The following is a 12,299-nucleotide window of genomic DNA, read 5'->3' as shown; positions in this document are numbered from 1 at the left end:
TGAATAGTCTGTTAATGTTGACTGTCACAGAGACCATTTGTGAGGATAAAATACCCTGCTGAGGTGGTCCACTAATATGTTGGCAATCCCTAGAAGATAGGTGGCTTGTAGAATAGCTTGATAAGTGCATGCCCATTTCTATAACTTCCTCGCCTCTTGGCAGAGAATCCATGATCCTGTGCCTCCTTGTTTGACTTAAAATATGGCTGCTTGATTGTCAGTTTGAATGAGAATGCTGTTCCCCTAAAGAAGATGCGTGAAAGTTGTTAAGGCATATCTGATCACTTGCAGTCCTAGAAGGTGATCTGAATCTGTCTATCCACTAATGACCATCTCCCTTTGGAAGGAACTGTATGAGCTCCCTACCCCTTGGTGGAGGTGTCTGTAACTAATGTCATCTGATGAGGAAGTAGATAGAGTAGTGCCCCCTCTTAAAGGATGTACAGGTCTAGCTATTGGCAAAGCTCTTGTTTCATTTCTTGGAAGTTATTCATTGAGGTTGTCAAGGACAGAGTTAACTGGTCCCATTGGGAGTGGAGGCAGGTTCATGATTCTACATCAACTGCCACAGCCATGTGGCCCAGAACAATCTGTATTTCCATGGCAATTGCCTGATCTGTATTCAGTCATCAAAGAACAAGGGACCTGAGAGTGTTTGTTTGATCTGTCAGAAGGAACACTCTCTTGCAGAGAGTCTATCTATACCCAATGAATTTGATCTTCTAGGATAGAATTAGTATTGATTTTTTTTAAATTTATTAGGAATCAACCTCTGTAGGTAGGTCAGCCCTTTCTCCTGGGACATCGCAGTCACTAGCCAGTCGTCCAGGTAAAGCAAGATGCCTTGACAACACAGCTGCGCTGCTACTACAGCTAGGTGCCTGGTAAAGACCCTGTGTGCTATTGTGAGACTGAATGGGAGCTCTTGGTACTGATAGTGAGAGGATTCCACCACAAAAGCACAGATAGTGACAACAAGAAGGTTGAATGGGTATGTAAGCATAGGCGTTCTCCAGATCCAGGGTATACATCTATTCCCCTGCCTGGATGAAGGGGAGAATCGTGTGGGAGTTCATTTTGGATTTCTCCCATAGTAGATTTTGTTCAGATTTCTTAAATCCAGAATGGGCCTCAAACTCCCAAATTTCTTGGGAATAAGGAAATAGCAGGAGTATTACTGCTGGCTATGTTGATTGTGCAGGACTGGCTCTATCGCCTGGTGAGCGAGAAGCAATTCCATTTCCAGGCATAGTTTCATTGAGCAAGACAGATCCAGACTGAATGCTGAGTAAGCATGATTCAGTAAGCAATAACCAGACTCTATAATCTTGAGCATCCAGTTGTCTTTGATAATCTTGTGCCATTCCTCCATATAAAGACAAATTTTCTGAGTTTGGAGGCTGGACAAAAGCTTGGTCCAGATTTGGGCTGGACCTTTTGCATTGCTTTCAGCTGGTGTCATTCACACAGTTGACTCCAAGCTGGAAGTTGCTGCAGAACTCTGTACTACTGGATTTGCTGGAAGGGGCATCTTTGGCAGTTACACCATTTAATAGCACAGTAGGGTCGCTGTGAAGTGGACTGCTGATCTGAGCCTGTTGAGAAAGGCTGGACTGCCATATGTTGCTCCTTGATTAGAGCAACTGTTTCTCTAAGCTTGTCTCTGATGAGATGATCTCCCAGGCAGGGGACATCATCATGTAAACTGAGGAGTGGGCTGGGTATGCAAAGCCACTATCTTTGGAGGAAGGAAGGATTTCAATTTCTGATAAGTACTGAACCATGTAAAACTGGCAAACTGAAATAAGTGCATTAAGCATGGAGCTCTGGAACACCTTTTTACCCAAATTGTCTAAGAGCCTGAGGTCTTTGCCCAGTAGAGTGTTTGGAAAATATTCTTGGTTTTCTTTGCTTTCCTTAGAACTGACTCCTCTACAATTGAGTGATGACGGACCTGGACTACTACGAAACCTGGAGTCTTCTGGATCCTATACTTGAGGTCTAATTTTATGGCCATTGTGTGCAGGAAATCAGATTCTCCTACATTCTTGTTTGTAAATCTTGCAGGATAGCATGGATTGGAATTGCTACCGGATCCACTTGGATATTGAGTATCTGGAGAAGACTGAAGATTGCTGTGCCAGGATCTTTGTCCTTACAGATGTTAACTCCAAACACCTTTCCCAACTCATCTAGAAATCTGGAGTAAGAGAGGTCCTCTAGTGGAGAGGAATGTTTCAGATGTTCAAATAGGGAATTGGAGTGTATTCCCAAACTCTCCTCAGATCCTAGAGGGGAAGAACACTAATTCAGGTCTCCAATAATGAAGTAGGTGTCTGATGAGGTAAGCATTTGAAAGCCAGCATTCAATGTCAGCTCAGATGGGTATATTCCTAGTGGCTATCCTCCAACTTGCTGGACGCCACTGATGGAAGGACTAGAACCACCTCATGGGAGTTCTGATCGAGTACCTATTTAGTCAGGTGTTCCTAGGACTCCTTCTTGGGGGGGGGGGGGGGGGAGTAAATCTGATATCTTGGAAAGAAGAAGTTGAAGAGTACCTTCCTTGTCCTTAGCAGCCAGGGAGATAAAGAAAGTCTTCACCAACAATGCCACTTGGTCTAAGAGTTGCCATGCCACCTGGCCAGGCACTGGAGGTGAAACACCCTCTTCAGAAACTAGGATGGAATCCTCTTTCACATTTGCTGGACTTTGCAAAATTTGTCCTGGGGACAAGGAACAAATGAGATCTTCTGTGTCTAGGCATAGGCCTTGCTCCGATAACTTCGATGGAGACATTGCTCTAGAAATTGATGGGGGTAAGTGAAGCATATCCCCTTCTGTCCCTGAAAAAGTTCCCAATTGTATGGAAGGAACTGGCAATTTAGTGAAGAGTCGTGTCAGAAGCACTGCAGCCTGATGTGTCGACAATGCAGTAACTTGCTCCAACACATGAAGTGTCAAGGAAGGGAGAATCAATAGCGCCGAGACACAATGTGGCAATGGTGCCCCATGTGCTGGTGAATAGTGTGTCAGCTGCATGGACGGCACTGCTATTTAATGCTTTGTCGGCACTGGTTGAGCCACTGACTCTGAAGACAGGCACTTCTTTTAGGTGGGTCTAAGCTTTGCGCCTTCTTTTGCTAGCTCAACTTCCAAGGACTTGGCCTGCTTCAGCAAGGGGGTAAGACTTTCCTGAGGAGCTCCTGCTCAACTCAGCACCCGCGGAGCAAGACGGGGCTCCCCTCCAGGAGGATGACTGGATTGGCTGTAGCTCTTCAGAGACTTACATAATTCCTCCATTTTGCAAGCCCTGGATTTCTGGGAATGCGGAGACAGCCAGCCACAATGGTAAACATTTGCCCAGTCATGGTTTGTTACTAGGCATTGATAACAGATGTCATGTCTATCTGGCATGGGCATTTTCCTACCATAGACACAGTTCTTGAAGCCACTAATGGTGGGCTTCTTGTTGCCAGACATCCTGTGAAGAAAAAAAAAATTTAATGTAGCACTTGAAAGTGCTCTTTGATGCTCTGCCAAGGCAGCTAAGCAATGTAATAAAAGAAAACAAATCCATAAGAATTAATATATTTCAAGATATTAATCAAGAAAAAAAAAACAGAGAAAGAGGATATGCCTGTGTTGCTGCTTGGATGAAAAAAAAAAAAAAAAGACTGAGGGGCTCATGAGGCAATGCCCCCATGGGAACTCCTGCACAAGCAAAATCTCTATAAGCTTAAGGAAAAGGGTCCGTTTGGCACCAGATGGTGTTACCCACGTATCATGGCTAATTCAACCCTGCTTGTCGACAGAGAATATTTCTTTACAAAAAGGATGGCAGATGCATGGAAAAGCCTCCCAGTGGAGCGGTTTGGGTACTTGCCAGGTACTTGTGATTTGGACTGGCCACTGCAGGAGACAGGATACTGGGCTTGATGGACCCTTGGTCTGACTCAGTATGGCAAATCTTATGTTCCTATGGACAGTATCTGAATTCAAGAATACAAGAAAGAATGAGACAAACAACAAAGGAGTGGTAGGGATTGTAAAACTGAGCAATTGTGTGGCTGGGCAGAAAAGATGGGCCATATGGTCTCTTTCTGCTGCCATGTTTCTATATTTCTAAAATGGTTAAGCACCCGAACCACTATTAATTCTATAGCTGCGCTCCCAGATTAGCTCAGGGAACGCGAGTGCACAACACTTAGTTAATGAAAGTAGTAGGAGGAAACAAATACTCAGCATGAGTCATGAAGAACATACACCAGTGAGAAAGGGGTTGACAAACATTCCTGGTATTTGTTTATTCTAGTATTTTCATTAATACATTACTTTATTATATATACCAAATGCTGCACACACTCTGTAGCCGATTTTGTTTCTGCTATGGCGCAGCACTCAGATTTCTTTGCATTTCTTTCCAAAAGGAGAAGTGTTGTTGCATTAGAGAGTTAACTGAAAAGATCATGGTTTCTCACATTGTAAGCTTGCTCTGTGAAGCTACACTTACTACACTGGACTGCGATTCCCAAATCTGCCCTGGAGGCCCCATAACTAATGGAAAAATTACTTACCTGATAATTTTGTTTTCCTTAGTGTAGACAGATGGACTCAGGACCAATGGATATTGTGCTCTCCTGATAGCAGATGGGAGACGGAGTCAGATTTCAAAGCTGATGTCAGCCTACATATACCCATGTGGCAAGCTTAGCTCTTCAGTATTTCTCCGTCTCCATAGCAGATGTGGACACTATCCCAAACAAGAATAGTGTAACATTTACAGCAAGAAAGAAAATTTACCTTAAGACGAGAACCCCGCTTCTCCTGCGGTGAAACCTAACGGTCCCTCCCCCAGTCGAGACTTTCCTGAGGTGACTTTCAGTATCCCTCAGAGGTGAGCATTGGTCCGATGGCCGATTCCCTGGGGGCTAAGTCCGATGACTTAGCCCCCAGGGTGGCTGAAATGCAGCGGGTGCAGATTAGAGCATGGCGGTGAAGGTATTTCCCTCTCCCCCCGCAGCTGGAGACCACCCGGTACACAACCGGTAAGCACCGAGACCAGGTAAGGTAGAAATCTTTACTTCTAAGTCTCCGGTCTCCAAGGCTCGAATAGCTGTACCGTCCTTCCTCAGACGAGGCCTTAAAATTGGGTTGAGCAGCCCTCCTTGGGCAGGCCCCGATTTGGTGTGAGGGTCCACACACATGGAGACCCTCCAGGGGGTTGCCATATTGCCTTCAGGGTTGTCTGCGCCATTTTCCCTCCTCAACCAGCGGTACACACGGGGCAGGCTGAAGGCCCAAAGTGCCTAACTTAAACGCTCATCTACAGGGTGAGCTAAAAATAAACAGCATAAAACAAAAAAACAGTCAACAATATTAAAACAGTCCACTTAAACAATAAATGCTCTTGCGCATCTGAAAATAGAGATAGGTATCGCTGGCACAGCCCTGCCATGGTTTTCCTCCTACCTCAACCATAGAGAGTACATAGTCAAAATCGATAAATCCGAATCCCCTCACTTTCCCCTTACACATGGTGTCCCACAAGGATCCTCCTTATCCTCTATCCTTTTCAATATTTACCTTTTGCCCCTATGCCACTTACTGACTGACCTAGGCCTGAAATTTTTCCTATATGCCGATGATGTACAAATTCTTATTCCAATTCAAAAATCCCTCAATGATTCTTTGCAATTCTGGGAATCCTGCCTTGTCTCTATCAACTCTCTCCTCACTAATCTCCACCTTGCTCTAAATGCCTCAAAAACAGAAATCCTCATCATATTGAATCTTCAGGGCCACATACCTCACCCCACCACGCAGAACTCTGCCCTTCTGCACACCCCTCTACACTCTGTCAGAGACCTTGGTGTCACCCTAGATCAACACCTTAACTTCAAACCCCACATTATGTCCCTCCTAAAGGCAGGATTCTACAAACTACACACCCTAGATCAACACCTTAACTTCAAACCCCCACATTATGTCCCTCCTAAAGGCAGGATTCTACAAACTACACATCCTCAAAAAACTCAAACCCCTCCTCCACACGCATGATTTCCGCACAATCCTACAGACGACCATGCTCGCGAAACTGGACTACTGTAATGCTCTCCTCCTAGGCCTTCCTTCCTCCACTATCAGACCCTTACAAATCCTGCAAAATGCCATGGCAAGAATCATAACCAATGCCTCTAAAAGGGATCACATCATCTCCATACTAAAAGGTCTACATTGGCTACCCATCCCCTTCCGCATCCAGTACAAAACACTCACCATACTACACAACGCACTCTATAAACACAACCTTCCCTGGCTTGAAGAAATGCCATGCTTCCGCTCATCTGCCCGCCCTACCAGAAACTCCCTTGCGGGCACCCTCCACACTCCTTCCCTTAAAGCTGCACACCTCACCTCCACCAGAGAAAAAGCCTTCTCAATCGCTGGCCCCTCCCTCTGGAACTCCATCCCCATCAATCTCCGTCTAGAACCATCCTTACACAACTTCAAAAAAGGCTTAAAGACATGGCTCTTCAGGCAGGCCTACCCTGAAGCAAACCAAACAGATATTTGTCTCCCGCAACCAGCTATCGCCTCCTCCCCTCCCCGCTACTTTCCCCTAGTGTGACTTAGAGTGGCCCCCCCCCCCCCACCTGCCTCTAGAGCTAGCCTTATATCATGTTTATTCTATGTACATATCTGTATACAGTTACCACAGCATTAATTTTGCAATGTAAATTATTTCTCGTTACCAGCTATGTTTTCCTCTCTGCTTTCCTATCTTTCTACCTATACCCCCCTCCCCACTCCCTGTCCTCTCTACACCCCCTTCTAGCCTTCCCCGCTTCTCCCCTATCCGTGTTTATTGTAATTTTCCATCTTTTAGTTAATTGTAAACCGGTGTGAAATGTCATACGAACATCGGTATAACAAAAGTTCATAAATAAATAAATAAATAAATCATGCTACTTAGATCAATCTTACTGCATATGACGGTAAAGTGAAACCCCCATTACATCACCAGCCTAAATTTAAAACCAGGACGGCCTTGTACAAAAAAATAAACAATAATAATTGCTAAAAGCAAGGGTAAATAAAGTAGCTTTTAACTATTTCCTAACGTTGAGTATATTGTTTACTGCCTTCAACTCTTCTGGTAGAGCATTCCAAAGCAGACAGCCTACCACACTAATGGCCCAATTTTAAAAACCGCACACACATAAAATCCGGGGGTCAAGGCATGGTTGGGCCTTGTGTGCGCTGTGCATATTTTAGAATGGGCCTGACCTTGCGCGTAACCCCCGGTACGCGCAGAAGTTCTAGGCCTTTCAAAAGGGGGCGTGGTCTGGGCGGGGAAGGGCCAGCTGCCGTTAGGCCCTGTCCCTAGGAAGCGTGCGCCAGCAGCTGGCCAGCCCACGGAAGATACTTCTGCTCCAGAGGAGCAGTAAGTATTGAAACACAAAAATTTGGGGTAGATAGGTAGGGGTGGAATGTGAGAAGGGGGGTAGGGAACTGGGAAAAAGGCAGATTGCGTCGCCGCATGAAGTTTACAAAATCCCCCCTGCACGCAGAAGAGCTCACCTGCCCACACCTGTGCGTGTGGATGTTAAAATCTGACGCGCATATCATATTTTATAGCACGCGAGTGCTGATGCACACGTTATAAAACTGCCGGGTCCATGTGCATTTTCATGTGCAATGTACATTTTCAGCAAGCCTGACAAGCTTGATTGAAGGAATGGCCAACAAATTCGGGCAAGAGGAAAGAAGCGAGTGTACGGAACGGTAGACTTTTAAAACAGTTAAACCAGAAAGGAGCAAGGCCATTTACAGCTTTGTAGATTAAGATTCAAATTTTGAATTTGACTCTCCAAGCTACTGGGAGCCAATGCAATTTCATAAGAGTGGGGACAAACGTATTCACTCAGCAATACACCTGGGACGAGACGCGCAGCCACGTTCTGGGCAATCTGCAGCAGTCTCATCGTATTTTGAGGAAGGTCTAAGTACAAAGCATTACAGTCATTGACAGAAGCAATAATGAGAGCCTGAATAACAGTTTTAAAATCATTGTTAAGAAATGGTTTCAGGTTGTGTAACAAATATAACCTGTAAAATAAATTCCTGACAACCAGTTTAATATGTGGTTGCACTGACAGTGCCGAGTCCATCAATATGCCTAAATTACGTGCTTGGCAGCTAACTGGAATCTGAAAGCTGTCAAAACCCAAAAACAAAGGCATCCCTGGTCTAGGGAAAACGAGCAAGCAACATGATTTCAGTCTTTTTTTTTTTTTTTTTTTAGATTTAATACCAACTTGCTGTAATTTAGCCAGCATTTGAAGTCAGATGCTGAGCATAATTTCTAACAGTTTCACTTAAGTAAGTCTCTTAACTCGACTGAGAAAAGAAATACACATATAATAACATATAACTATTTTTAAAAATCAGCAGATCAGTTAGCAAGGCAATGCCATCTTTAACTCAGGTGTTTTTAGAAACAGATCATTGAATGGGAATTGTATTACTGCACTGGATGGGGAAGAGGAGATATAGGTGTGTAGACAAACAAGTTCTCATTGGTGCTAGCATTCATGATGTTAGAATGTGATTGTTATTAATAGAGTCACAGTTGAGCGTGGGCTGTTTTTTATGTGATCAGTCACATTGTGGACTGAGCAGGCACTTCTGTTCATGGCTTGCACAATGTGTACCCACCACAAGAGATCTTGGAGGTTTTAGTGACCTCGATTTATTCTTAGTTAATGTGTTAGAGGTCCCTCTAAATGACGCTGTTCTGGGGGAATGGTTTGCTTTTTGTCTTTTGTTCAGAGATAAGTGGCTTGTAGATAGAGGGAAATGGCTGTTCATACAGTATGCTGTGAACTTTGTACTAACATGTCATTGTGCAGTTGCGCAATGATCTGGCACCCCAACCCATGGGAGTGTAACATGCCTAAGACATAAAGCAATGCAGTCCACAGGTTTTTTCCTTTACTACCTATATTTGCTTGCTATGAAGGACAAAGCCCTGCATGCCATTCCTATCCACTATACATGGGCTGCACACGGCAAGCAGTAGTATCACCCTCCATGCAACTATAAACGCCACTTCCAAATTTCTCTCAAATGAAATTTCTTAAAAGTGTTTTCCTTGGTGTCCTCTGGCTCTTCTGGGAGCACCAATGACATCATATAGGATTTATGGGTTTGATGACGGGGTATGAAGGTGAGATTGGGTGGATTCATTGTAATTTTGCACTATGATTTTATGTATTGGGAATCACCTCAAACTCATTTTGTAGTGGCAATATATAAATAATAATAAAAGAGAGAGAGATAAAGGCTAAATTTATTTTGTTGTTGCTCATTAAACAGTGTCATTTCCAATAGGCCAAATAAAATGTAATCTTCAAAATGCATAAGAGCAGAGGTTTAAACCAATCTACTTCTGATATGCTACGGCCAGTTCGGGCACTTCATTACTAACCTCTTCTCCACATCCCAGACTTTGAACCAGGAAAATGAATCTGGTGAAATCAAGTTGGCATAAAACAGAGTTGAATCTGATCAACAATCCATGATATGCTGCTACTGACTTGCCTTACAATCATGCCTGACATGACTACTTTACAAGTGATGTTGACTTTGGAATGGCACCTCAAGCTGGCCCAGTTCCCTCCTATTCACAGCTCTCTGACAGACTGTACTTCCCAGAAAACTCTCAGCAGGGTTCTGGAAAGAAGGCCCACGTTCCTGAGTAGGGGAGTGGCAGTGAAGGAATTCTGGCAGTCTATGATTCTGCTTAGTATTTTAATCCTTCGCTAGCTCCAGCATCTGTGAACTGGGTGCAGGATCCAAGCACTCAGGAGAGATGGGCACATGGAGAATGAAGTCTTACTGCTTACATATTTCAAATGTGGGACATCCACGAGGCCTACCTCTGCTGGAGGGAGTATACTCTTAACAATGCACTGCCGATGTGCCAAATGCTGCTCTGATACAGCTGTGAATGAAAATAAAATATGACCTTTAAAAAAAAAAATTCCCCTATCAGAGAGTGGAACAGTCTAGCAGTGCTTACTTGTAGCGAGGGGCTTGATGCTTAATATCAAAACAGCTCAGAGCTTTCAAGACACTACTTTTTGCTACCTAAACACTGCCAGAGGCCTCATTCTCTACTATTTATTTATTGTGGTACAGATGCAGATTATAGCATGGTAAAATATAAGATCAACTCTGGATGCAGAGGGAGAGGACCGTCAGGCTCTGCATCCTCTGATACTCTTATCTGGTATGCTAGGGTCTGGCTTATCACCATGGATTTTCATGTCACCATGCTCCAGTCATCCTACAGAATTACCCTCTGCCCTTAATCATAATGTGACATCACTTCAGAGCAGGGAAGGTCATCTTATTTGCACAGGCCCCTGAACATCAAATATATATCTATAGATATAGATATATATCAATATATATATATATATAGATATATGTATCTAGATATATCTAGATATAGATATAGATATGACAGATGAAAAGTTGCACATGGAAATAACCAGCAATCTCCATCACCTTTCACACCAGGCCAGTGTTCAAAACAAGCACAGGCTGCAGCAAAGCCTGGCCTTGAGTTATAAAAATATTTCTAGCACATTAATTTAACATTGAGAGACCGTGTACGTACAATGAGAAGCAAATAAAGGAGCAGACATGACAGAATTCAGCAGCACACACATACTAACTTTCACTTCAAGTGGGGACACACTGATGAATACCAGAATGAAACTGTAATGTCTCAAAACTCACTCAAATTTGCACAGCACTTCTGAGGATCTCTTTGGTTAAACTTAAATGTCATTCTGTATTTCACAAATTACTACTCCTTTAGTCCTTCTACATGCAGGTAGGGCTACATAGAAACACATGAGAGGGTCCCTGTTTCCTAGAGCTTACAATATAAGGAAAAAGGGGAAAATGTGAAGCTATCGGCAAATTTACATCAGTTAACAGGAATTTATTCAGATCCACCAACATTCTCTTTGGGTCCTTCTTACTGGACATAAAAATAAACACCTGGATCCTTTCCCCACTCTCCTTTTAGACAATGGGAAGCACTGTCTCGATTCTCTCTCTGCCTTATCCATCTGACCCTGGTGCTAAACAGCCCAACAAAAAGATGTGGGAAGGAGCAGAGCCTATCGCCCCAACCCGGAAGAGTGGGTGGGGGTGGACGGGAAGGGACAGAGCCTACCGTCCCAACCCCAAATTGAGAGAGCGAGAGGAGAGAAGGGGGCTGTCTACCTCCTCCCAACCGACATCCTGGCATTCAAACTCTTCCCAGGTCTCTCGCTCCCCCCTTTACCCCCGGGACCCCTGACGTTCCTCTCCTCCCACCCTCCCTCCTCTTGCCCCCATCCCGGTCCCCTCCCTCTCCTCTGACCGACCCACCTCAGGCTGTTGTTGGCTCCGCACAACTCGATCCTCCCCTCCCACCCGCGTCCTCACCTCGTGTTGTCGGTTCCCACTTCTGCCGCCGCCCCCCCCCCGGAGCCGCCTCACGTTGTCGGTTCCCTCTCCCTAAGACTCGCCTCATGTTGTCGGCGCTGCGGCCCCCTCTCCGGATAAGGCAGACGGGCACGGCCAGGGCGGAGAACAGCAGGCAGAGTGCGCAGTAGGAGCCGATCTTGAGCTGGAAGCGGAGGGCGCCGAAGGCCTCCATGAACAGGAGCGGCGGCAGCAGCAGGAGCAGCGCCCCGAGCAGCCACCACCACCAGCAGCACGCATCCATGCCGGGACCGGAGACCTCAGGCAGACCTCGCCTCCCTGCTGTAGGAAGCGACTCCTCGCCGGTCACCTGAGGGGGCGGGCGCGGGGAGGGGCCGGGGCCTGTTCCCCCGGGGGACCCCGGCGATAGGTGCAGGGCCACCCGGGAGCGCTACTTTCACCTCCTTTCCCTCCCCCTTGCCCTTGCTTTCGTTTGAAGGTTCTTTCGGGCTTGGGTTTCCGCGGTTTCGGCCAGCAGAGAGGCGGACAGTAATAATGAGGGCAACCGGGGAGATGCAGGCTCTGAAAGGACCATGATTAGCCCAGATGATGAATTATAACACGTTGGATTTCCAAAAATGCTTTTTAAAAGAAAAATGAAAGCGAGCATTGAAGAGCACTTTGGAAACATGAGCTCTCGCAGTTGCCTGTCATTACAACTCCCCTGCCCCCTGGTTCTTTGACTATTAAGACTCACTTATTTTTATACCTTGTTACTACCTCATAAAAATGTGATGGACTGAAGACAG

General features: G+C 45.2%; 1 protein-coding gene across 1 annotated transcript in view; it reads right to left on the bottom strand.

Moving 5' to 3' along the window:
* AGPAT2 (1-acylglycerol-3-phosphate O-acyltransferase 2) overlaps window positions 1-11,967 on the bottom strand; it is a 35,793-nt gene extending 23,826 nt beyond the window's left edge. Inside the window, exon 1 of the mRNA XM_029612309.1 lies at window positions 11,595-11,967. Coding sequence (XP_029468169.1) covers window positions 11,595-11,794 — 200 coding nt within the window. The 5' untranslated portion in view covers window positions 11,795-11,967. The remainder of the gene's footprint in view (window positions 1-11,594) is intronic.
* Window positions 11,968-12,299: the final 332 nt, after the last annotated feature.

The sequence above is a fragment of the Rhinatrema bivittatum genome, chromosome 8 (assembly GCF_901001135.1).
Source record: "Rhinatrema bivittatum chromosome 8, aRhiBiv1.1, whole genome shotgun sequence".
Taxonomy (NCBI): Eukaryota; Metazoa; Chordata; class Amphibia; order Gymnophiona; family Rhinatrematidae; genus Rhinatrema; species Rhinatrema bivittatum.
The sequence above is the reverse complement of the archived record's forward strand: the minus strand, read 5'-3'. Positions and strand labels throughout refer to the sequence as shown.